The sequence below is a fragment of the Astatotilapia calliptera genome, chromosome 1, assembly GCF_964374335.1.
Source record: "Astatotilapia calliptera chromosome 1, fAstCal68.1, whole genome shotgun sequence".
Taxonomy (NCBI): Eukaryota; Metazoa; Chordata; class Actinopteri; order Cichliformes; family Cichlidae; genus Astatotilapia; species Astatotilapia calliptera.
Window position 1 is genome coordinate 18,757,885 of NC_137422.1, and position 23,279 is coordinate 18,781,163.

Below are 23,279 nucleotides of genomic sequence, written 5' to 3' on the forward strand. Positions count from 1 at the left end.
TTTTATCCAAATCATCAATTCAGTTCAGTTTTATTTATAAAGCACTGAATCATAACAACAGTCACCTCAAGGTGCTTTATATTTTAAGATAAAGACGCTACAATAATATGAACGAAAACCCCAACAATCAAACAAGCCCCTTGGAGCAAGCACTTAACTACAAGCTGTAGAAGAAAGGAATGTTTAAAGCCTGATCTCACAAGTAGAGAGGGTGTCTGTCTCCTGAGTCCAAACTGGGAGCTGAAGCTGAAGGCTCTGCCTCCCATTCTACTTTTAAATACTCTAGGATTCACAAGTAAGCCCGCAGTCTGAGAGTGAAGAGCTCTATTAGATTGATATGGAAATTAGAGATCATCCAGGCTTTTTTGTACTTAAGACATTTTCTTTGGTGTAACTATTTGCTGTGAATGTAAAGAAAACAGTCTGAAAGAATATATGTGTGTAGAATATTTAGAATAACACCTCTTTGTTTTCATGTAGTGATTTATATCAGGTTAATACGACATTGCTATCTTGCTGCTCGCTTTAAGGCTAAAGTCAATACAACCAGTTAAAGGTTGAAAGTAGCTCACCTGCTCTGCCTGAAGGTAGTTACAATTCTAAACAGCTTGAATCTGCAGTTATTTAAAAGCGCAATTTTATATTTCAGTACTACAGATTAACAGTAAAATGCGTATCGTGGGTGCTGAGACATGTGTTACACACCATCTAAATAATGGGCTTTATTCAGCTCTCTGGGATTTCTTCAGCAGTTTGTCTTTAGAGATGTCCTGATGTAACAAGTGTATGAGTTAATGCAGTAATACTGTCTGACTGTTACAATGGAGTGATCCTTGCTTGCTGGCATGAGACATGTGATGCTGTAGCACCAGTTTAGAGTTTGAAGCCCGACAAACTGCGAAAGTATTTCATTTTATCCACAATCGAAACCTCTTCAGCTGAAGAAGTTCCACAAAAAACGCTGCACATATCAGACGCGATCTTTGTACTGAACCGCAAAGCAGCGAATTGTCTTCAGTTTTAAACAGCTCATCTTCTAACATAAATAGTTATAAATGTTTATGAATGCAACATTTGTGCGTGTGTGTTTATTATTGCCAAAACCTGGCTCTGGAAAGCAATATATAAATTGCTCAATCTGCCCTGTGAGATACTTTTTTGAAAAATGAGCCAAGCTTTTAAGAGTTATGTGATATTTTTAAGCGTTAGTGGGTGGACAAGATTAATGGGTATATCAGAGGGACAACTCAGGTAGAGCAATTAGGGGATGAAGTTAGAGGCAAGGCTGAGATGGTTTTGACATGTACAGAGGAGGGATGGTGGATATATCGGACAGCTGCCAGGCAGAAGGAAAAGAGGAAGACAGGAAGTGAAGGAGGACATGCAGAGTTTGTTTTTTGACGTATTTGTAAGTGGAGCAATACTGGTGTTGAAACAATATTTGAGTCGGAGCTGTTGAGCAGTTGAGAGCCTGAAATCTTTACGGCATCATCATCCATGTAATGCCTCCTCATGAGCTCATTAAGGTGCGGTCTGCCCGCACGCAGCGCTGGTGCTGTCATAGCTCCGCAGTGTCCATCACAGTTTTTCCAGATGCTATATCACTGCACACATATGACAACACTTTTTACATTCTGAAGAAATCTTCCACTAAAGTCATCTTTTCACTTGCCCTTTATAGCGGTTTTATTTTACACTGTGGGCCACATCCGGCCCACTTTGACCTGAAGTGTGCAAGACTAATGAAACTCCTCTATCCTGTCAGTGTAAAGAAGCTTAAGGTCTCATTTAATCCCTGAAATATCTGAGCATAAGAAAAAGGAGTGCACTTTTAACAGTGTGCCTCGGTTATTTTAATTATAAAATTGTTTTTTTAATAGATTTATTTATTTGTTTGTTTGTTTTTTACTGTGGAGACATTTCTATGGTAGTTCATGGAAAAACATTTGCCATTTAATTGTTTATCTATTGCTTAATTACACTGGTGTTGCGTGAATGGCAGTGGAGGAGGTCTTCATCAGTAGGAAAAGCTATAGTTAAAAATCTCAGCCCTCCTTCACGTTTTCCAAAACCTTCCAGTGGGCCAGATTGGAGTCTTTGGCATGCTGATTCTGGCCCCCGAGCCTTATGTTTGACACCCTTGCTTTATAAAATTGAGGTGTGGATTTGCAGGTATTACATTAGATCGATTAACTGGAAATGGTTCAACTTTCTCTCTCCTATAGACTCACTCTTTTCCAAGCTGTAATCACTAAAAAGACTTTTAGAGGAGAAATCAGCTTAAAAAGAATCAACATAGCGATTAGTTCTGCAGTTTAATGCAACAGAACTAATAATGCATTTTTAATTGTTTTACATCCCGTCTGGTCTTTCTTTCATTCACTTCTTTTGCTTTGTGTCTCTGAAGTGTTTAAAACTCATTCACTGGTGAAGACACAGTGTCTGTCTGCACCGCTAACAGCTGCCCTGGCTCTCTCTCCCTCTCCCCCTCTCTCTCTCACTGGACTTGTGAGTGACAGCACATGTGCTGGGATACATGGGAGGCCTGCTTCTGAAATTCTAACTCCATGACTGTGAGACATACCCCAGCTATGGACAGGGTGGAGCTGTGAGAGACAGATGCTGTGAGAGGAAAAGGGGGAGAGAGAGACAGTCTGAGAGCGGCTGGAGAGAAGGGAAGAGAGGGACGGGTTTCAGGGTTGGAGAGTCAGGCCTGTTTTGTTCAGGGGAGCCGCTCAGCAGCCCGGTTCTTTGTGTGGACCCTCAGATTTTTCAGTCATCAGAGATCTGTCTGTGCTGAGTTTCTGAGTGTAGGAATTGAGGATGGCGGTCCGGATGTTGATGGTGTGCGCGCTCGCTACGTTGGTTTGTCGGGTAAGAAAAAATCTTTGTCTCCTCATACCACCTGTTGACTGAGATGAACAAACTTTCATGATTTATTGGAGCTTTAGGCTACGTGTGTGTGTGTGTGCGTGCGTGCGTGCGTGCGTGCGTGCGTGCGTGCGTGCGTGCGTGCGTGCGTGTGTGTGTGTGTGTGTGTGTGTGTGTGTGTGTAGTTGATTAAAAAGGCAGCCAGTTTTTAAAACATCCAAACTGGTCGCACTGACTTATAGCAGTTTTGTAGCAGATGCTGAGAGGTGAATATTAAACTCAGTGCACAGGTGCCTGAGCTATTGGAGGGAGTACATGTGCTCCACTTTCTGCATGCTATAAAAATATCAGCGAGAAGTAACTGAACGCATGTATCAGACTGGCTGTGACCATGTGAATCTGTACGGATCTACACTGGGCCAGCTTCCAAGAACCTCTCTGCTTCCTGCTCGTGCTCTTGTTTAGAGGACGACCTTTAGCTGCTCTGCTCTTTAAATATACAGTTTATGTTTTTACCTGAAACGTGTCCTTGGCCAAGCAGTAACTCATTTTCATCAATAGACGCACCATTCACCGGCTCTGCAATCAGAGATCGGGCCTGATATAAACATTACATCCAAGTCTGAGGAGGATGATGGAGTGTTTTGAGGAACAGGAGACTCCAGATGTGTACAGAGGGCTCATGGCATCATTAGTAGCCCCTGTCAGCAGACACCATTATGAAATCTATAATGGAGGACAATGTAAACTGACTTATTGCCCACAGCCCTTCCAACCACCATCAGTCCTCTTCTCTGTTTGGAGTAGTAATGCAGCCCAGGTTTCGTGAGGGAAGTCTTGCCATGATGTTTTATAATTCACTATAAATGTGGCTGATCCTATAAAGCTATCAAAATGAACGGTTCGCATGTTTTCCGCCGGTTTCTCTGATCTGCTGCTCGGATCATTTGGGTATTCGGTAACTAATAATAATGAGATAATATACATTGTCTCTTTTGGTCACGCGTGTGATAAATCACTGACACCGGCTACAGAGGAAGCTATTTTGTCACAGGACATCAGTAACCATTTTATTTATAACTCTTCATATGCACATAAATAATCCTGTAAATGATTTGAAAGCTCAGTAAACACTGAAGTGACCTTTACAGTTCAGGATCCCAGTCCTCAGGTCTGATATCAGACAGCTGCTTAGGCTCTGAGTGTAGAGGGTGATAGGGGATCACATTGCTCCTTCAAACGCTGGAGGTGTTACAAGTCCCAGAGTGAGAGTAAAACATCCATATAATACAATATAACCTAAAAAAAAAGCAATCATTTATGGCTCTTCTGAAAACTGTCTATTAGCACACATGGAGCAGCAGATTTATGGTAGATACAGTGGTCGGTGTCCAATGCTAAAATCATTCTTTCATGGTCTTCAGCTTATCCTTACCATGGTCACGGGGGGGCTGGAGCCTGTCCTATCTACCATAGCCCAGAGGCAGGGTACACCCTGGACTGGTTGCCAGTATGACGCAGGGCTAACACAGAGACACATTCGCACCAATGGCCAATTTAGAATGACCAGTAGCCCTAACCTCATGACTTTGGACTGTACTGTGTGAGTGAGTGAATTCGACTTTTGGTAGAATTTCCTTTGAGTTAAGTAGAAAGGTGCTATATAAGTATTGGTCCAATTACAACGTAAGCAATTGTTGTTCACATATGAGAACTTCCCAAATACCTGTTGCCTTATTTCGGATTTGATATATGTTGTGGTTTGCCATGCAGCTTCCAACGCTGGACCAAAGCCTTCATACGTGTCACAATCTCCTCATGTCACCAATCCAGTTCAGTAAAACGTTTAAGATACAGATTTCTGTTCTGGCTGCCGCTTCCTGTGTAGACCTCTACACCAGCCCAGCATCCACTTCAAAACTCTAGGGAGTTGTTTCCTCATCAATCCCTAATTTGTATTTGTATCATACTTTTGGGGAGCGATGAGCTTGGAGTCTAGAAACTCTAAGTATATTATTCTTCTGCACTGCTGTAATGACTGATTTTTGATTGAGATTGGTTTAAATGCCCAAACACAATAGAAATGTACCGCATGAACCCTTCAACCAAAGCAAACAAGATGAAACTGATGCAAAGCCCATGTGTGGAGTAAACCGTTCCATAAACCAATCAGAAGAGAAGTACGTAAACAAATCAAACTGATTACTCTTTAGCTGCGTTCTCCCTGAGTATGTCTGCCTGTCTGTGCATAAAACCTATAAAAAGGGCTGTAAAAATGCAAATGTGTAATTGGACACACACTTCTGCCCTTTCCACAAATACCTGCTTCAAAGTTTAGGCAGTTTTCCGGAGACAGCTTGTTTTTAATACAAAATCTTTTAATACAAATCTTACAGCAGCGATTGAGCTGAACAGACATCCATCTTCTAGGATGAATGAGTCAAAGGTGTAAAATAAAAGGAAGGAAGGAGGACAAATGCATCTTGTATTCATTATTTTTGCTCATGCCAAACGGTTCTATTTTAGCAATAAATGTATACAACAGACCGAATTAACACACATAGCATATAAACAACTTACCCCAAATCTTCAATCTGAATGAAAAAGAAATGTGTTCAAAGTAATCCCAGCCAGCGGTCCTAAGACGTTACAGATGGACACGCTGGGCAAATGCACAAACATTTTGGGCATTGTTTCTCTTCTGTGTACACTTCACAAGTGAAAGAAATTTGTCAAGGTCTCTGCTACATAAATAATCAGAGTAAAATTAATTGAACCATCAGCGGTTGTCAGGCCACTCCAAAGGCTTTCACTAGTGTCACCTGATAGCTTTCAGTTGTGTTTTAATTTTTCAGTAAGCTGTTTGAACTCGAGTGTTGGTGCCTGCTTTGGGTACGCTGTGGCGAAGAGAGGGCAACAGCCACAGCTGTTCCCAGATGCATATGTGATGCCATTTGTCCCGCTCTGTAATCCCCCCTTGCGGAAAGAGGAGTGCGTCGCATCTGGACCATGAAATCGGGTACAAATCAAGAGTGTGGAGCGGCTGGCCAGCTGGCGCTGAGGTCTCACTCATCGGAAACAATCAGTCAGAGGGTCTGAATCACAGGTCCTGCTGGGTGTGGATACCTGCAGGCTGTTTGCGCTAGCTAGAGTTTCAGAAAGAGCAAAGGGTACAAAATACAACTTCAATTTCATAAAAAAAAGATTCAGCTAAGCAGTAAAGTCAATTTCCTTTTCTTTGTGTTGCCTCTTTCTTACAGACTGAGACGTGGAAAGCCGTGTGGTGACAGTTGGTAATTTAGAGGTCATACATATACTCACGCACCCTCAAGAATAACTCAGCAGCAGTGCTATGATGGGTTTCTACCATGGACCGTTTGTATCCCTGGTGAAATCGTAAATTAACACATACAGAGATGTTAAAAGGACATCCAAATGACTTGGACGCATGCAGCATTTCTTGAAAACTGCTGAGTAGTTTGTTAAATACTGTCATAACTTCTTTTTCATGAGAATTATTACTTTGAGTTTCCTTGTTTTGATGTTCCTGAATTTAGTGGCTGTTATATTGTGAATAATTCAAGCCCAAGACTTTTATCTTGCATAATGTTTTTTTATTCCTGGAAACTTTAAATTTCCACTAAGTAGGTTTTAATCACATATTTCCCAACAGTATAAGCTTACAGTGATGCTTCCACCTCCAATGAGTCTAAGAGGTCTTGAGGATGAATAGACTGTTTTTGTTGTTTTATATATTCCAGTTAATAGGATTTGTACAATGCATTTTCTTTACTAAAGGCCTCAAGGTGCTTTATATTAAAGGTAAAGACTGTGATCACGCAACCCCCTATGAGCAAGGATTGGCAACAGTGGGAAGGAAAAACTCCCTTTTAACAGGAATAACCTCCTGCAGAACCAGGCTCAGGGAGGGGCAGCCATCTGCCATGATTTTTTGGGGATGAGAGGAGGATCACGGGACAAAGACATGCTGTGGTCGAGCCTGAGATTATTAATAACTAATGATTAAATGCAGAGTGGTTCCTAGCAGCCTGGACCTGATGCAGCATAACTCAGGGAGGATTCTTGGTCATCTGATCGAGCCTTAACTATAAGCTTTATCAGAGTGGAAAGTTTTAAGTCTAATCTTAAAAGTAGAGAGGGTGTCTGTTTCCTGAATCTCCTGAATCCAACCTGGGAGCTGGGTCCACGGCTGAAAGCGCTGCCTCCTATTCTACTTTTATCTTAGGAACCACAAGTAAGCCTGCAGTCTGAGTGTGAAGTTCTGTGTGGATGATTGTAAAGTGGCCAGTACAATAATTGTACTGGCCACTTTAATATAACCCAACACTTCACAGATCACGTTGTTTAATTTTATTATTTAGTAACTCCATGCTTATTTTTGCCCCTAACAAATCTACTTTTAGCTGAATTTTACAGCCTTGCATTGCATTCCTAAAGCTCAGACATCTGTTCTAAGGGGGAGGCACACTTGTTGTGCCACCATAAATAGGGTATATATGCCCATGTCAGGCAATCATGACTTAGCAAAGAGTGGAGCTGTGGGATCAGTACTGCTGGTGGCTGAGCGGTCGAGAGTCTGTGCTTGAGGTCCGGTAACAGAAGTGACCTGAGGGACACCTGTGTGACCTCTAGCCTGCAGCCGGGGGGACTCCCTGGTATGCTGCAGGCATGGCTTCTCAAACACTCAGTGTTTTCTTGAGCTATTTGTGCGACTGTTACACAAATGCATGCAGAAAGAAGATACTCAGGCTGATAGAGATTTGGTGCAAGGATAAACAGAGGTGCTGACTTCACTACAGACATGGTGAATTGTCAGGGACAAGACTTCATCAATATAATGTCATTTTAAATACTACAAAGCCTTACTTTTGCTTTTAATCTCTCCCTGTTATCCTTCACTATTTTACACCTTGTAACTTGTGTCTCTACTTTACAGAATATTTCAGATGACTCCCTTAATGTGTGAAAAAACATTGTTTTGCAACCTGTGGCATACATTTCCATTGCCTTTTTTGTAACAGTGGTTCATGTCCAACAAATAATGCATTTGTAACAGTAACAGTACTTGGAAGGTGGACAGCTCAGAGGGCTCTGTGACGGAATGTCTCAGATTGAGTGCATTTGCAGGGTTGACAATAGTGGCAGTAGTTTTACAGTAATCGCCTCATGATGAATTGCTGGTATGCATGCCTGACATTGTGTTTGGATGGAACAGATATGTGTCTGCGTATCTTTTCTTTTAATACTAAGTAAGTATTAAAGTAATTTAAGAAAGTTCGTTTTTACTGCAAATTACATCACTTAGAAAACATTATGTGCAACAGAAAACCTAATAGATTTTCCCCCAGTGGAACTTACCACATGCAACATAACACATATCCATCTCTTGCTTCACAGTATTTCAGTACTCTTCACAGTGTGATGGTATGCTTTTTTCTCCGAAGCCGGCATCAGTGAGTTAGAGTCAAACTTTCTCGAACCTGTTAAAGACTCCTTAGAGTGCTTAATGGTTCTTGCTGTGAAGGCACGTCGTCCCCAAACGAGGCGTCCGTGGTCCTGTGAGGGTCCGAGGTGAAAGGCCAAACTGTAAAAGTATCTGGGAAAAGCCTCTAAAAACAGTTAATCTGTGTGTGGTGTCGTCGCTCAGCCTGTCAGGAGAGGCACTCGCCGGTCTAATTGGTAACACGACACTTTGGTGCTGCCGCATTTCGGTCTGGTAAAAGCATTTTAACAGTGCTGATGGAGACACTGTCTTCCAAAACACAGCCTCATCTTAAGTTGAAGCAATGGGACAAGTCAGTGATTCAGAGTGTTTAAAAAGAGAAACAAAGAAAGAAAAAGTTAAATGTCGATTTGTTATCAGGGGTTCATGTTTGAAAACCTCTTGTTGCTGATGTTGTGATGGTGTTTTCTTCACCATGGAAATAACCCCATCATCATCCACTTTAACTGTCTTCTCTGATTTGTCCGGCGTTTTTGTGTTGCTGAGCTTCTGAGTGCATTCATTTTTTTAAAAGAATGAATCAGTCGCTTTTTCTATAGATTTGTTTTTGGGGGTTTTTTGTTGTTGTTGGGGGTTTTTTTTTTAGCCTATGACATGCGTTACTTACACATCTCATCTATGGGCCTCATATTTAAAAATTTCAAGCCTCTGATAGAGAAATGGAAGATACGGTATTAAAATGGCTGTAAGTCCTACTCATTTACATCATGGGCCACCTACAGCCAACTTAGATCTTCAGTGGGTCGGCCCACTGACACGCCCCTTTCTGTCAGTCAAGAAGCTTAACTAACATACTAACTGTACTTCTAATACTATAGGTATTTAAGTAACTAAAAAGTTTACCTTAATTACTTTGGTTTAGTGTAAAAGGCCATGGAGAAGATTTTTATCAGCTGGAAAAGTTGTAAAACTTGTTAAAAGTACAGTTAAAAGTCCTCCTTCACATTTTCCACTACCATCCAGCAGGCCAGATTGGAGTCTTTGGCAGGACAATTTTGGCCCTTAGGCCTTATCTTTGATAACCCTCTCCTACACAGTTACTAAGTTCATTCATCTGGTCAAGGCTTTTCTTTGTGCCGTTTGCATGCTCTTCCTGAGAGTGCATTCTCTTCAGTTTTTGCATTTAAGCGGAAGAAAGTGGATGGTTGATGAATAAATTTAAACCCCTTGAATCAAAGCTGGAAGTCTCCACTTCAATCACATATTTCTTGCTTTATTTAAAATATACTGGGTTTGCACGCAGACCACCACCATAGTGGAGTGTTAGAGAAAAGTAAGCAGGTTCCTGACAGAGGAAAAGCTACAAAAATCGTTTCTTTGTCCAACAAACCTGTTTTCAGTCTTTTAAATAAAGCAGACGAGATGAGCTCTGCAAAGTTTTTCAGTTGCATGAACTTGCATTGTTACTGACTTCACTGCAGCTGGCCGTGTGTGCATTCTTAAATGTGACCAATTCAGACAAAATTAGAAAGTTCTGTATTTGGAGAGGAGGGGAGCAACTGTGATGCAGCTGTTGTTGATTTTAAGATTAACCAACAATGCAGTATGTGTGCTATGCCTGTAGAAGTTTGTGAGTTCATATATCGGAAGTCTTTAGTATGAAAGGAGATAACTATCAAAGCGATTTGGTGTGGGTGACACGCACTGCTGGAATCTGAATGTAAACATCTTTGCCAGTGTGTAGATGTTGATGGCTACAAAAAGTTAAATAGGTATCCAGGCGCTGGGAATATAGAACGGTCTAAGATTAGCCTGCCCTCTGACTCGACCTGCAGATGCCAGCAGTGGCTGCCATTCCTCCATTCACTGTCCCAGCAGCATACCAGAGGATCAGTATAGCAGATCACTCACCCTAGAGACAGGATGGGCTCACAGCCCGTTTAAAAAATATTCACAATTTTCTTTATCCATTACTCAGCATATTTACGCACCCTATAAAACTTTCATGAAATAGGTTAACAATTAATAGTTAGACATGTACTGCATGTGTGTAAATGCAAAGAGAGATATATGAGAAAGCCTTTTGCATAGCTGATAGATCTGCCTTTATTTCTGGTCTTGTGGGTCGAGCCTCTGAGCTCTTAAACATATGAGGAGTAATCCTGAGAACAGTCAAATCCCAAAGAGAAGCAGGAAGCAACTTACGGAAATGTGTAAATAAGCTTATGCGGGGGTGGGTGTTTGGTCTCTGCACATGCATGTATGTCAGTCTCTATGTGTGTGCATATATGAGTGGGGGGGAAATCATGTATATGAGCGTGTCTGTGGAATTCCTACAGCCGAACAGATCCGTAAGGTGACCCCAAACTCCCAGTCAGGTGCAGAGCTGAGCATAAAGGGGAATTTGTGAGTGTGAGCAGGAATGCGGGTGGGAAAGCACAGGATCTAAATCCATAGTCGACAGCTGTTGTGTGAGTGGGCTGCTCGCATGTAATGTGTGTGTGGGTGTTTTGGGGCGTACACAATCAGGACGAGCAATGTGCTGAAGGAGAGCCTGTGAAATGAGCAGGACTGTTTTTGTTTCCTCGTCCTGAGATGAATTTGCACCCAGATCAAAGGATGATGACATGTTAGTGGGTGTAACCTGAATCTGCGGCCCTGCTCCCCTTCAGCCCCCAGACAATCCCACAAACTCCACATCACAGATGGCCTCGGCTCTACGCTGCCATTCCATCAGGCCACAGGGAGCGTTAGAGCTCTGAGGAAGACTCTCAACATTGATTTAAACAGCTGCAAATGTAATGATATAATGTGTGTATTCCATGAAGGTGACTTACATGTGATCTGACTGCTGCACATTATAACTCCATTACAGCTCAGTAGTAGGAAGCAGTGTGTGTGTGTGTGTGTGTGTGTGTGTGTGTGTGTGTGTGTGTGTGTGTGTGTGTGTGTGTGTGTGTGTGTGTGTGTGTGTGTGTGTGGTTAATGTCTAACTTCATTTTCCAGTGAGTTTCATGCTGTAATTTTTTTTCCCTCCTCCAGGTGTGGAGCTCTGCAGAACCTCACCATAGTGAGGAAGAGTTGCATCCTCAGGTCCTTCACCCATGGAGAAGTAGAGGCAAAGGGCTGATCAGAGTAAAGAGGGACTGGATCATTCCTCCAATCAGAGTGTCAGAGAATAGCAAGCAGATTCCTGAAGACCTTGTCCAGGTAAATGCCAAATTAAAACTTTTCACATCGATTCATCACTGCATTCGTCTTCTTCTTTTTCTTCTTCATCTTCTCTCATGGGTCGCCAGGTCTGTGGTTTTCATGCAAAATCAAGCACCGGACCGCTTTTCAGGTTTTTGTTACAGGCCTATTTGGCATGGTCATTAATAAATATAAATCCATATTCCATATAAAAATCTATTTTTACTAATTATACACTGAATATAAAACATCCAGGTAGTAACCATGGTGGCATCACGCATTGGGTGGTAAAGTCCAGTTCAATAAGGAGAGAGCATTTGAAGAACTGAACATGATTTGTGATTTATTGAAATATAAAGTCTGAGTAATAAACTTTTTGATGATCAGAAGTGAACATAGCAAAGCAGTGCCGTGTTAGGAAGTAGACCAGAACCCTCCAGAGTCCAGACACTGGTGTTAGCAGAGGCGAAGCAGGTGGAGATTTGAACGAGAATCTCTATCTGGCACGGAAGCGGTGGATTGGGGGAGGATGGGGGTTGCACGGATGAGAGTGAGGTTTAAAGCACATGGGACTGAGGCTGACTGGCTTGCAAAAGGCAGACAAGAAAATGATTGGGCCAGGGTGATGACGACACCGTGGGAAAAGCAGGGGGGGAGTAAAAAAGAGACTAGGAGCCCCCACCACATCCAGCAATGCAATGCAGATGAGGGAATACAGAGCTTCTTGACTGAATTTATATATAAGCTTCATTCATGAAGACATTTGCTTATTGTTTTGAAACCAGGCATAATGACATCTGAGAAACTGAGGGGCACTGCACACTCATAGGCTTTGTACAGATTTCCCAACAAGGTGCTAACTTTTGCAGGTGCAGTAAATAAAGAGTTTGGTGACTTCCTTCTAAAGACTAAGTCCACGCTAATTGTGTTAATTAGTGAGGACTGAATCCTATTAAGTTGATTTCTTTAATATTGAACAACACTGACTGTAAATTTCATTCAAACATATTACACACAACATAGAGCCGTTGTTGCAGACTTCCCATGACCTAAATGTACAAATCATACCTTACACTGAGAAATAGCCATTTTATAGAAAAATTATTACATAAAAAAAATACAAACTTGTTGTATTGATTAGTCTCACAGCCCTAATTGTCCACAAAGTGACTCATTTGAAGTTTTTGATGATCATCAGCTTTCTCTAATCTTTCTGTCCAGATCAAATCTGACAAAATCTTCACCGGTGAGGTAATCTACAAGTTAGAGGGACAGGGGGTTGACCAGGAGCCCAAGAACCTGTTTGAGATTGATGACAAGACAGGGGTGATCAGGAGCAAGCAGCCACTGGACAGAGAGAAGTACAGCAACTTCACGGTAAGACTGCGTTTATGGGAGTTAAGTTTTAAAGCACAGGTCGCCAGAAGTGCTAACTTACACAAGCTACAACGTGCTGTTTAAGAGCTCCCGTGTGTTCCAGAGCATGTTTCTGCCTTAAAGCAGACAGGAAAAAGCAAAACAAAGCAAAGCCAGAGGTCAGCTTTCCAGGGATCTTTATGAGCATCTCGGGAAGGACTTCTGAATGTTTGAGATCATATGACTTGTGATGTAACCCTGACCCAAACATCCTGCTCTTTTCTTTCTGCCAACACATGTTGTGTTCAGATAATGTAAAAGTCTAAAGAATCCTTGAGGGGATTGCTGGATATGGAAGATTGTTTCTGCCACTGGAAAAAAAAACAACCATGTATAAGTCAAAATTTAAAACTTCTGAGAAAATAAGTTCAATTCAAGTTCAATTTTCAACTTAGCTCTGCCGATCATGCTTCCATAGTTGGATGTTTGTGGCAAGCACAGTGATATTTGATTCTAACACATTTTCTGTTGTATTTGTATTGTGTGTGTGTGTGTGTGTAGCTTAAAGCCTTCGCGTTGTCCCCCAGTGGAGAGCGACTGGAGAATCCGACCACCATAGAGATATTAGTGCTGGATCAGAATGACAATAGACCTGTCTTCCCTCACAGCCCGTTTGTGGGCACTGTCTCTGAGTTCTCAGTCCCAGGTACACACATATATGACCCATTTAGATAATAACAAGCAAACTATTTTTTTCACCTAATAGTCCATTTTAAAGGCACGGCGTTTTGTAACGTTGGACATTTTCTCAATGAAGTCCTGCAGTCTCAGCACCAACGCCACACATCCGTGATCCACTCTGATGGATCTTTTGAGGGACTTTATGAGATCTGTCCCGCTGACCTGAGCTCTCAATCATTCACGACAGGCACATCGGTAATGACAGTGACAGCCACAGATGTAGACGACCCAATGACAGAAAACGCTGTTCTGAGCTACTCCATCATTGACCAGGAGAGCATTCCTCCCAACGCCATTACCAAGATCATGTTTGGCATCAACAACAAGACAGGTGCCATCTACACAAGAGATGTAGGCCTGGACAGAGAGGTAAACAGGAGGAGGGCTTTTGCAGAGCATCATAATGCTTTTATTTCACTAACGTGCTGTATTGCGTCCCGTAGGTGGTGAAAGAATTCAGGTTAAAACTACAGGTGGCTGATATGGGGGGCATGGGACTAACAAGTGAAGGTGTGGCAATCATACATGTTTCTGACATCAACAACCACGCACCGCAGTTCAGCCCTGACTCAGTAAGTCTCAGAAGTCTCAGGAAAATACTTTCCGTAATTTTAGGATCTAACCTGTCACTTCAATTTGTTATCACGATCGGTGATTTCTTTTCTGTTTGTGGCGCGTGTAGTACAACATGACAGCGGTGGAGAACAGGAACGACTACGAGCTCGGACGAGTGAATGTGACAGACAGAGACGATACTGGAACGAAAAACTGGAAGGCCAGATACTTCATTTCAAATGACTACAGAGGAAACTTTGCTGTCCATACTGATCCCATCACCAACCAGGGGGTCCTCACAGTGGTGAAGGTAAAGCCGGGGAGGGGGAGGGAATGTTTCCAAAGCATTCACAGAAACAGGGACAACAATGTGGTTCTTTATTAAATATTGAACATTATTAAACAGGTAAAAGTTGGGGACTTACATAAATTTGATAATTTAATCATTAATAATTTATACAGCAATAGCTGTAATAGAATAGAAAAATAGCAATAATAGAAAAAAATGACATGACAAGACAAGAAGATCTTTCTGGTGTCCAGGATTGTTGTAAATCGCATGCTTTTTTTTTTCAAACTTTATTGAAATTATAAAGCGAACAGTCAGTCATTCCAGTTCAGTTTGTACAGTAGACATACAAGGCAAATAAGAGTAACAATATACAGTACAATGAAATAAGAAGGATAAATAAGTAAAGGAGAAAAAAAGAAAAGAAAAAAAAGGGGGGGGGGATGTGACAGACTTCATAACAACTTTGTACTTGAAAGTTGTGACAGCTCATTCGTTAAACATTTCTGAATGAATTTCAATCAATGATAAACCTTTTTTATTGGAAGTTAATTTAAGAGAGTTTAAGTAATATTCAATTTCAATCAAAAACAAATTAAATGATGGGGTTGAGTCTTGAAATTGACATTTATGTATATGGAATTTCCCTAATAAGATATTAAGATTGACAATGGCACATTTTTTTCCCCTTTAGTTTCAAAATAAGTGATAATGTTCTTCCCTTCAATTTTGAGTTCGTATGTTGTCTTGCACAGTATATAATTTTCAAGCTCTCTCCAAAATGTAGCACTATATGAACAGCCATAAAACAAATGAGTAACACTTTCAAGTTCAGTTTTACAAAAGGTACATTTTCTATCAATGTCACAGAATCTTGAAACATACGTGTTGGATGAATATATGTTATGTAATATTTTCAAATGTAATTCTCTAACTTTGTTTGTAATACAAAATCTAAAAGGAACAAGCCACGCTTTATCCCAGTTGATATTATCAAAACTAGCATTCCAAAAAAACTTCCCTCTTGGAGTTATTTTCTTCGCATTATACAAACATTCTCTAATATGTTTATTGGTGCATTTCTTGCTTAAGAAATCAATACCATTTATATAAAGACTGTTAACGGATGCATGTGGTGTGTTCTGTTTTTTGTAGCTTTTCATCAACTCAGTCAGTCCGCTGGGAACGGACTTTATTACAGAGCTAAAATCTTTAAATTTGATAGGGAATGTTTTTTCTGTAATAAAGTCATTGTAACTAAGTAGCTGGCCTTCAGAGTCAAATAAGTCTTTTAAATATATTATATTTTTATCAATCCAATTCTGCAAATATAGTGATTTGTTCCTCTTAGTAATACATTCATTATTCCAGATAATAGATCTATGTGGAGAAAAGTTATGTGAATAACATAATTTCCAAGCCAACAATGCCTGTTGATAAAATGCAGACATTTTAACTGGTAACTTTGATATACTGTAATTACAAGACAATAGGAAGTGTAAACCTCCAACATTTCTAAAAATGTTATGTGGAATGAAATGCCATAATGATCCAGGAGATTTTAAGCATTCTTTTACCCATTTCACCTTAAATGTATAGTTCAGATCCATGAAGTCCAGAAGGTCAAAACCACCTTTATCTTTAGGTCCACAAAGCAACGATTGTTTTAGATGATGGTGCTTATTCTTCCATACAAAGTTAACAAATAAGTTATTAACATTTTTACATGTGGAATCATACACATTAAGGGAAAGGGCTGGATACACAAATCTGGAAACACCTTCAGCTTAAGTCAAAAGGATTCTACCAAAAATTGATAGGTCTCTCTGGAGCCATAAGTTCAGTATAGTTTTAGTTTTTTCCATCCTGGGAGAAAAGTTGAGTTGTTGACGCTCTGTGTCATTCTTACAGACATGAATACCAAGGTATCTAACACAGTTTTTGACAGGAATATTGTATAAGGATTTGACATTTGATTGGTACAAACTTAAAATTTCACATTTAGATTTATTTAGTTTTAAACCAGAGGCAATTGAGAAATCATTTATTAATGAAATAGCATTTTCAATCTGATCTTTGTTTTTTAAGAATAAAACGGTGTCGTCTGCTAGTTGGGTCACTCTGATTTCTTTACCAAAAATAGATAAACCTTTAATGACTGGGATATTTAAAATGTGTAATGAAAGTGGTTCAGCCGCAATCAAAAATAAAAAGAGTGAAATTGGGCAACCCTGGCGAACAGATCTCATGACTGGAAATCTTTTAGTAGTATTTGGATATAGTATAACACAACTGTCAATATTTTTATAAAACATTTCGATAGTTGACACAAAGTTTGGACCAAAACCAAAGGTTTTGAGTGCTTTAAATAAGAAATAATGTTCTACCGTATCGAAAGCTTTATAAAAATCAAGAAACACAATAAGGGAATCATCATCTATATTGTCAGAGTAGTCTAATAGGTCAAAAATAAGCCTTATGTTTGAACTGATATGGCGGTTGGTCATAAATCCGGTTTGCGTTTCAGCTATGATCTCATCAAGATTTTTCTTTAATTTTTTGGCATAGACCAATGAGATAATCTTATAATCTATGTTCAAAAGAGTGATAGGTCTCCAATTTTCTATAACAAGAAGATCTTTATCAGGTTTAGGAATTAAAGTTATAATACCCTGTTTCATGCTTGTGGACATTTCTTTTCCATCAAGGCATTCCTTAAATAATTCTAATAAAGGATCAACAATGATATCCCAGAACTGTAAATAAAATTCCACTGACAAACCATCATTACCTGGAAATTTGCCCTTTTTCATTGATCGAATTGCCTCTGAAATTTCAGATTTTATTTCTGAGATAGTTGGTGCAAAATTTTTAACTGACTCGATAAATCTATCACAATCATTGATATTACAATTTGATTTGTATATATCTTTGTAGAATGAACCAACATGTTTTGAGATATCTAAATAAGTAGTGGTTATGCTATTATCAATCTTAAGAGCAGATATATTGTTTCTTCTTTGGTTTCGTTTCTCAAGAGCAAAAAAGTAACTAGAATTTCTTTCACCTAGTTCTAGCCATTTTGCTTTGGACCTTATAAAAGCCCCTTTAGCCATGTTAATATATGCATTATCTATTTATTCCTTTAGTCTTTTCAATTTAATTTCTTCATCATCTGATAGAGCATCTTTCTTCATTAATATGTTTAATTCATTCATAATACTGATTTCTTTAGTGTCATGTCTTTTTTTAATTTCTTTGCTTCGCCTTATTGCCGCTTCCGTTACCTTGAATTTGAAAAATTCCCATTTTAGTGTGTGATTCATATTGGTATCCCCGAATATCTGATCTGCCGTTTTTTCCACTATACTACAAAATGTATCATCATTCAATAAATTATTATTTAGCTTCCAAAAACCACGTCGTTTACTTTGACTTTGTTTATTGCCAACTAAGTGAATTGTGATCAATTTGTGATCAGTTAATGGAGCAAAATCATGAGAAGATTCTGAAACAAAATGTAAACATGGAGAAGATATTAACCATAAATCAATTCTGGATTGTAGAGATCTATTTGCATTGCTCCAGGTAATGTAAATCGCATGCTCAAAAATACTGACATAAACAACTGACATCACCCTTTAAATCTACATGGCCATTGAGACCGTCATACTCTATCAAACACCACCATCTAGTGGATTGTATTCAAACTACATTGTGCTCAGATCCACTTTAAAGCAGAGATGTAATTTTACATTTAGACTCGATCTGAAGTGGGCCAGAGAAGTCAAACTCTACTCTGTATAAGTGTAAAGACATTTAGGTACACATTTAGTCCCTGAGAAGTCTTAACATGAAGAAAAGAAGAACAGTTTTATCAATAAGCCTCTGTTTTTCTACATGATAAATGTGGGAAATTATGCTAAAAATTCTGATAGTTCATTGCCCAGACAAATGTTCCAGTTGATGGTTTAAAACAGGAACTTTTCCGTCATTTAATTGTTTATCTTTTAGTTTACTTTCCTATGCTATGAATGGTGATGGAGAGGTCTACAGGGGAAAAAATTGAAAATCTATGCATTCCTCCACATTTTCTGAAGCCTTTCAGTGGGTCAGACTGGAGTGTTGCCAGACTGATTCTGGCCCCCGGGCCTTATGTTGACACCCCTGCTTTAAAGCCTGAATCATGAAATAATTTCCAGAAAATTTAATATATTTGCTGAACCTTCTGACAAATTAAAGGAAAAATTCATATTAATTTTCCACATATGAGTTTTAATTTGAATTTGCTACATTCACGTACATTTGTGTGTGTTTTTCATTTTTCTTAAAAAACATACTTTGTAAATATAGGCCTGTGTTTCCAATCAGATGTTAAATCCTGTTTCAGATTACATGAGATGACTGAATTTGTTGTTTTAGTTCATTTATACTTTAAGTCTCTCCTGTTCTGTATTGCAGCCCCTGGATTATGAAGCGCAGAGCGAATACCGCCTTCTTTTGAGCGTGGAAAATCTTAATCCTCCGAGCAGCAAGGCTTCCAGGCTGACTTTGAGCTCTGCCACAGTTACGGTCATCGTTGTGAATGAGAATGAAGCCCCACGTTTCAGAGAGGAGCCCATACAGATTGAGGTCCTCGAGTCTGTGAAACCTGGCACATTACTGAAAAACAATATTGCCTTTGACCCTGATAATTCTGATCTGAGGTATGATATGGCAGTGAAACAAGAGATGTTTTCCTATTTCCTAAAATAAATAAATAAATATGCGACCACGGGGTAATTTCCTCTGCTGTCTGTATGATAGGTATGAGATTAGCAGAGATCCTGAGAGTTGGCTGGACATCAACAGAGATACAGGAGACATTACAGCAAAGAGGAAGTTTAACATGAGATCTCCACATGTGAAAAACAGTATCTACACTGCTGCTGTGAAGGTTATAGGTCAGCACGTCTACTCATTCTAGACTTTTAGCATAAAAAAAAATCAATGTACATTCAAAGCTGATTCATTTTGTTGTTTTGCTATTGATTTACACATTGTGTATTTATCTTTTCTTGCATAGATGCTGGTGGTGTTTCAGCCACTGCTACAGTGGCGATTACACTCAAAGAGACGAATGACTTCCCTCCTCAGGTTTTCCCCCTGACTGGCTTTGTATGCAGAGGCGGCAGCAGGTCACGTAAAGGTTTGCTTCTGACTGCTGTAGATGAAGACCTTCCTCCGCAAGCTGCACCCTTCCTCTTTCAAATACCTGACGATCTGTCAGCCAACTGGACCATCACTCAAGTAAATGGTAAAGAGCAACAAGAAGCAGAATTAATGGTCGTTCACTTAGGAGCTTGCAAAAATTATTTCCTCTCATTTTCTTTTTTTTTTAGATACTCATGCCATGCTTCAGCCGCTTGTAGACCTGGAGTTCAGAGACTATGCTGTCATGGTGCAGGTATCGGACTCCGGCAGCCCAGCTCTGAGTGCTGAGGCTCAGGTCAATGTCACTGTTTGTCTCTGTGACTCCTTCAGAGACTGCAAGTCTGAGGCAGGGGCAATCTTAGGCTCCAGTGTGGGAATCAACTTCATCGCACTCATTATCATTGCGGCGAGCACTGCACTCCTGCTGTGTAAGTAATTTCAGCCTTTCAATTAATGTTTAAAGCAAAAAGATTTAGCAAGATGGATGGGTTATTCGTGCAAAATAATCCATATCCATATTGCTGCTTTAGTGAAAAAGTTTGCCACAATAGGTTAAAACCTGCAATAAGTGACTTGCTTTGCATGCAGTTTAGTGCACACATAATCGCAAAGACATGATCCAGCCATGAGAATAACAGGCAAAACATGTATCCAAATCCCAGCATGCATTAACAAAATAAAGCTGCAATAATTAGATTAGTTAACTGACCATTTATGTTTGAAGCAAAATGTAAGAAAAAAAGTAGATACAAAAAACACCGATAATGAATAATCAGATAAACATTAATACATTCATTTTTGCAGTGCTTCTCCTCCTGGCTGTTGCTGTGACCGCCTGTGGAAGACGCCACCACATCAAGAAAGGAACAGGACTGCTCATCGGGGAATCTGAAGACGACATACGTGACAATGTCTTCAACTATGATGAGCAAGGTGGAGGCGAGGAGGATGAGGTAAGGCTAAAACACAGGTTGGGAGACCATGTAAACAGTGGCACGTGTACAGAAGACAGTCTTACTCTTTGTAATGTAATTGAATGTTAATAATATTTCATTGTAACTGATGGTTTGAGTGTGTCTGACTTCTTTCTCTCACAATGCAGAACGCCTTTAATATTGACCTGCTGTGGAATCCCCATGATGCACCCCCCACCCCGGGGTCCTTTTACCCAGGGTCTGGAATTCCTCCTCGAGGGAAGCAGCCCCTTAGAAAGGACGCCCCACATAACCTTCCATCGCCCACCTACCCACGGAGGCCTCCTGCAGATCCTACTGACATCGAGGACTACATTAATGACGTGAGAGGCTCCTACCATTTATTTATTTAACACAATAAATAAAAGAAAAACTTGCTCTTGAAGCAAAAACTCAATCCAAATCTACATAAAATAAAACATGCATCATTAGATTTCAAAACTCTTACTAATGAAGTTACTAACAGGTATTCTAAACGACAACCAAACACAGCACAACTAAATCTGGATTGTGTTTTCTTATGTTTACATGTGTAATCATAAAGGCATTCCCATAGCACAGAAAGACTCATACACTCAAGGGTGAATTTCATGAGTTTTAAAGTAAGTTTCAAGTTTAAAGTAGATGATTATTATCTACTTTATAGTTATGTTTTTTTCTTTGAGAGTGTTCCTGCTTCTCATCTCTGCTTAAGGCTAATGCTTTTCCCCCAAAACCCTTTATTGTCTGACCATTTCTTAATAACATTTAATTTTACACTAATGGATTACACTGGAAAAACAATTTCAGTACAGCAGATATCTGTCTGAAAGTGCTGTAATGAAATTTTAAGTGCTTCCTTCTTTATTGTTTTCTTCACTGTCATGTGCCAACACAATGCAGACACTGGATATTGCTGCTCATCTGAAAGAGAAAACAACAAATTCGAGAGGTTTGACAGGGTTAGCTAGGACGTCTTACTTTTTTGTCACTAATTGCCAAGGGCTTGCTTATAGGGGGTCGTCTGATTGTTGGGGGTTTTGTCTATTATTGTAGGGTCAAACAATATAAAGTGTCTTGAGGTAACTGTCGTACTCAATTGGTGCTATATACATAAAACTGAATTGAAATCTGCAGGCTTTAAAGTGTCTGTAAATAAACCACTACTTAAAAAGCCTTTACTTGGCCTAACTATAGTAGCTGATTATAAACCAACTAATCTCCAACTATGCTGCTATTTCAAACATTCTTGAAAGCGTAGTTGTAAAACGACTACATGATCATCTGCAGAGGAATGGTTTATTTAAAGAGTTTAAACCAGGATTTACAGTGCATCGCTACTGAAGGTGACAAATGATCTTATGGACTCTGACATTGGCCCCATTTCTGTGCTTGTTTCATTAGACCTCAGTGCATCATTTTACACTGTTGACACGATCATTTACAGCAGAGATTAGAACACACTGTTGGTATTAAATGAAATGTCCTGCAGTGGTTTGAGCTGTATCCATCTAATAGATTCCAATTTGAGCACGTAAAGGGGAAGTCTTTGTCACACAGGGTTCTGTAATAGCACCAATACTATTTATATTTTACGTTTAGGCACTATTATTAGAAAACACTGCACTTCTATGCAGATGATGCCCAGCTATATACATCTCCCATTTACAGGTTAAACAGCATTCCCATAGCCTTTTTTTATTTAACCTAATCAGCTAAGAAACATTTTCTTTCCTCAGGGCCTGGAAGCTGCTGACCATGATCCAAATGTGCCTCCATACGACACCGCCCTCATATATGACTATGAAGGAGATGGCTCTCTTGCAGGAAGCCTCAGCTCTATTGCTTCGGGTAGCTCTGATGGAGATCAGGATTACGACTACCTTAATGACTGGGGACCACGCTTTAAGAAACTTGCCAACATGTATGACCCGCGTTAGGGTGAACAGTATGCCACAGAAAGGATGCCTGTGTGATTGACAAGCAGTTCAGGACACAGATCATGCCTTTGGAGGTTTGTTTGTTTTTTTCTTTCTGGGCACATTTGAAATGTCCAGAGCAAGATTTAAAGTGTGTCCAGGTAAAACGAATGCTGTAAAAGCACAGGCCTTAGATCTAATGTGCCTCGTGTTTTAGTGGACACACTGACAAAAGGGCTCACTGCTAAGTTTTGTGGTTAGCTCAGGAAAAGAAAGTGAGACAGTGAGAAATTTGAGTTGAAAGGATCAGTCACGAGGAAACGAGGTGTGCATGCTACAGGGCAAAAAATGTGTTAAAATGTGCGTTCATGTCTGGCGTTGTTTGCTCTCATTCTTGGATGGCTCAGTAATGACTCATACAAGCCTGAGATTTTAAATATGTTCTTGTTTTTGTATACATGATTATTTTATAAGACTAATTTTCTTGCATATTAAATTTGCCTTTTTTGGTGACTGATCCTTCATTCCAGCATCTGTTAATCTTTTTGGAAGCCATGTCAACAAACATACTGAACCATAAAATATTCTGTAATTACTCTTTTTGGAAGTGAAGATTTTTTTTACATATATGCACGATTCTACCCGTGTCTAATGAATAAACCAGAACCTTTTTACTGTGTTTCTTGTCATTATTATCATCATTATTATTATTATCATTATCATCATCAATACATACCATTAATATT

General features: G+C 39.7%; 1 protein-coding gene across 1 annotated transcript; it reads left to right on the forward strand.

Moving 5' to 3' along the window:
• The first annotated feature begins 2,591 nt into the window (after positions 1 to 2,591).
• On the forward strand, positions 2,592 to 23,212 carry cdh15 (cadherin 15, type 1, M-cadherin (myotubule)). The gene is made up of 14 exons (XM_026166278.2): positions 2,592 to 2,874; positions 11,378 to 11,545; positions 12,749 to 12,904; positions 13,445 to 13,589; positions 13,812 to 13,993; positions 14,068 to 14,196; positions 14,307 to 14,489; positions 18,930 to 19,174; positions 19,275 to 19,411; positions 19,534 to 19,764; positions 19,850 to 20,089; positions 20,466 to 20,614; positions 20,764 to 20,958; positions 22,354 to 23,212. The coding sequence occupies exons 1-14, from the start codon at positions 2,824 to 2,826 to the stop codon at positions 22,552 to 22,554; spliced, it is 2,412 nt and encodes an 803-aa protein (XP_026022063.1). The 5' UTR covers positions 2,592 to 2,823; the 3' UTR covers positions 22,555 to 23,212.
• Positions 23,213 to 23,279: the final 67 nt, after the last annotated feature.

Bases quoted from the DNA above. Each gene is read 5' to 3' on its own strand.
- cdh15 (XM_026166278.2), top strand. From the start codon at position 2,824: ATGGCGGTCCGGATGTTGATGGTGTGCGCGCTCGCTACGTTGGTTTGT. The intron at 2,875-11,377 runs GTAAGAAAAAAT...TCCCTCCTCCAG, and splicing joins TCGCTACGTTGGTTTGTCGG to GTGTGGAGCTCTGCAGAACC. The intron at 20,959-22,353 runs GTGAGAGGCTCC...TTCTTTCCTCAG, and splicing joins TCGAGGACTACATTAATGAC to GGCCTGGAAGCTGCTGACCA.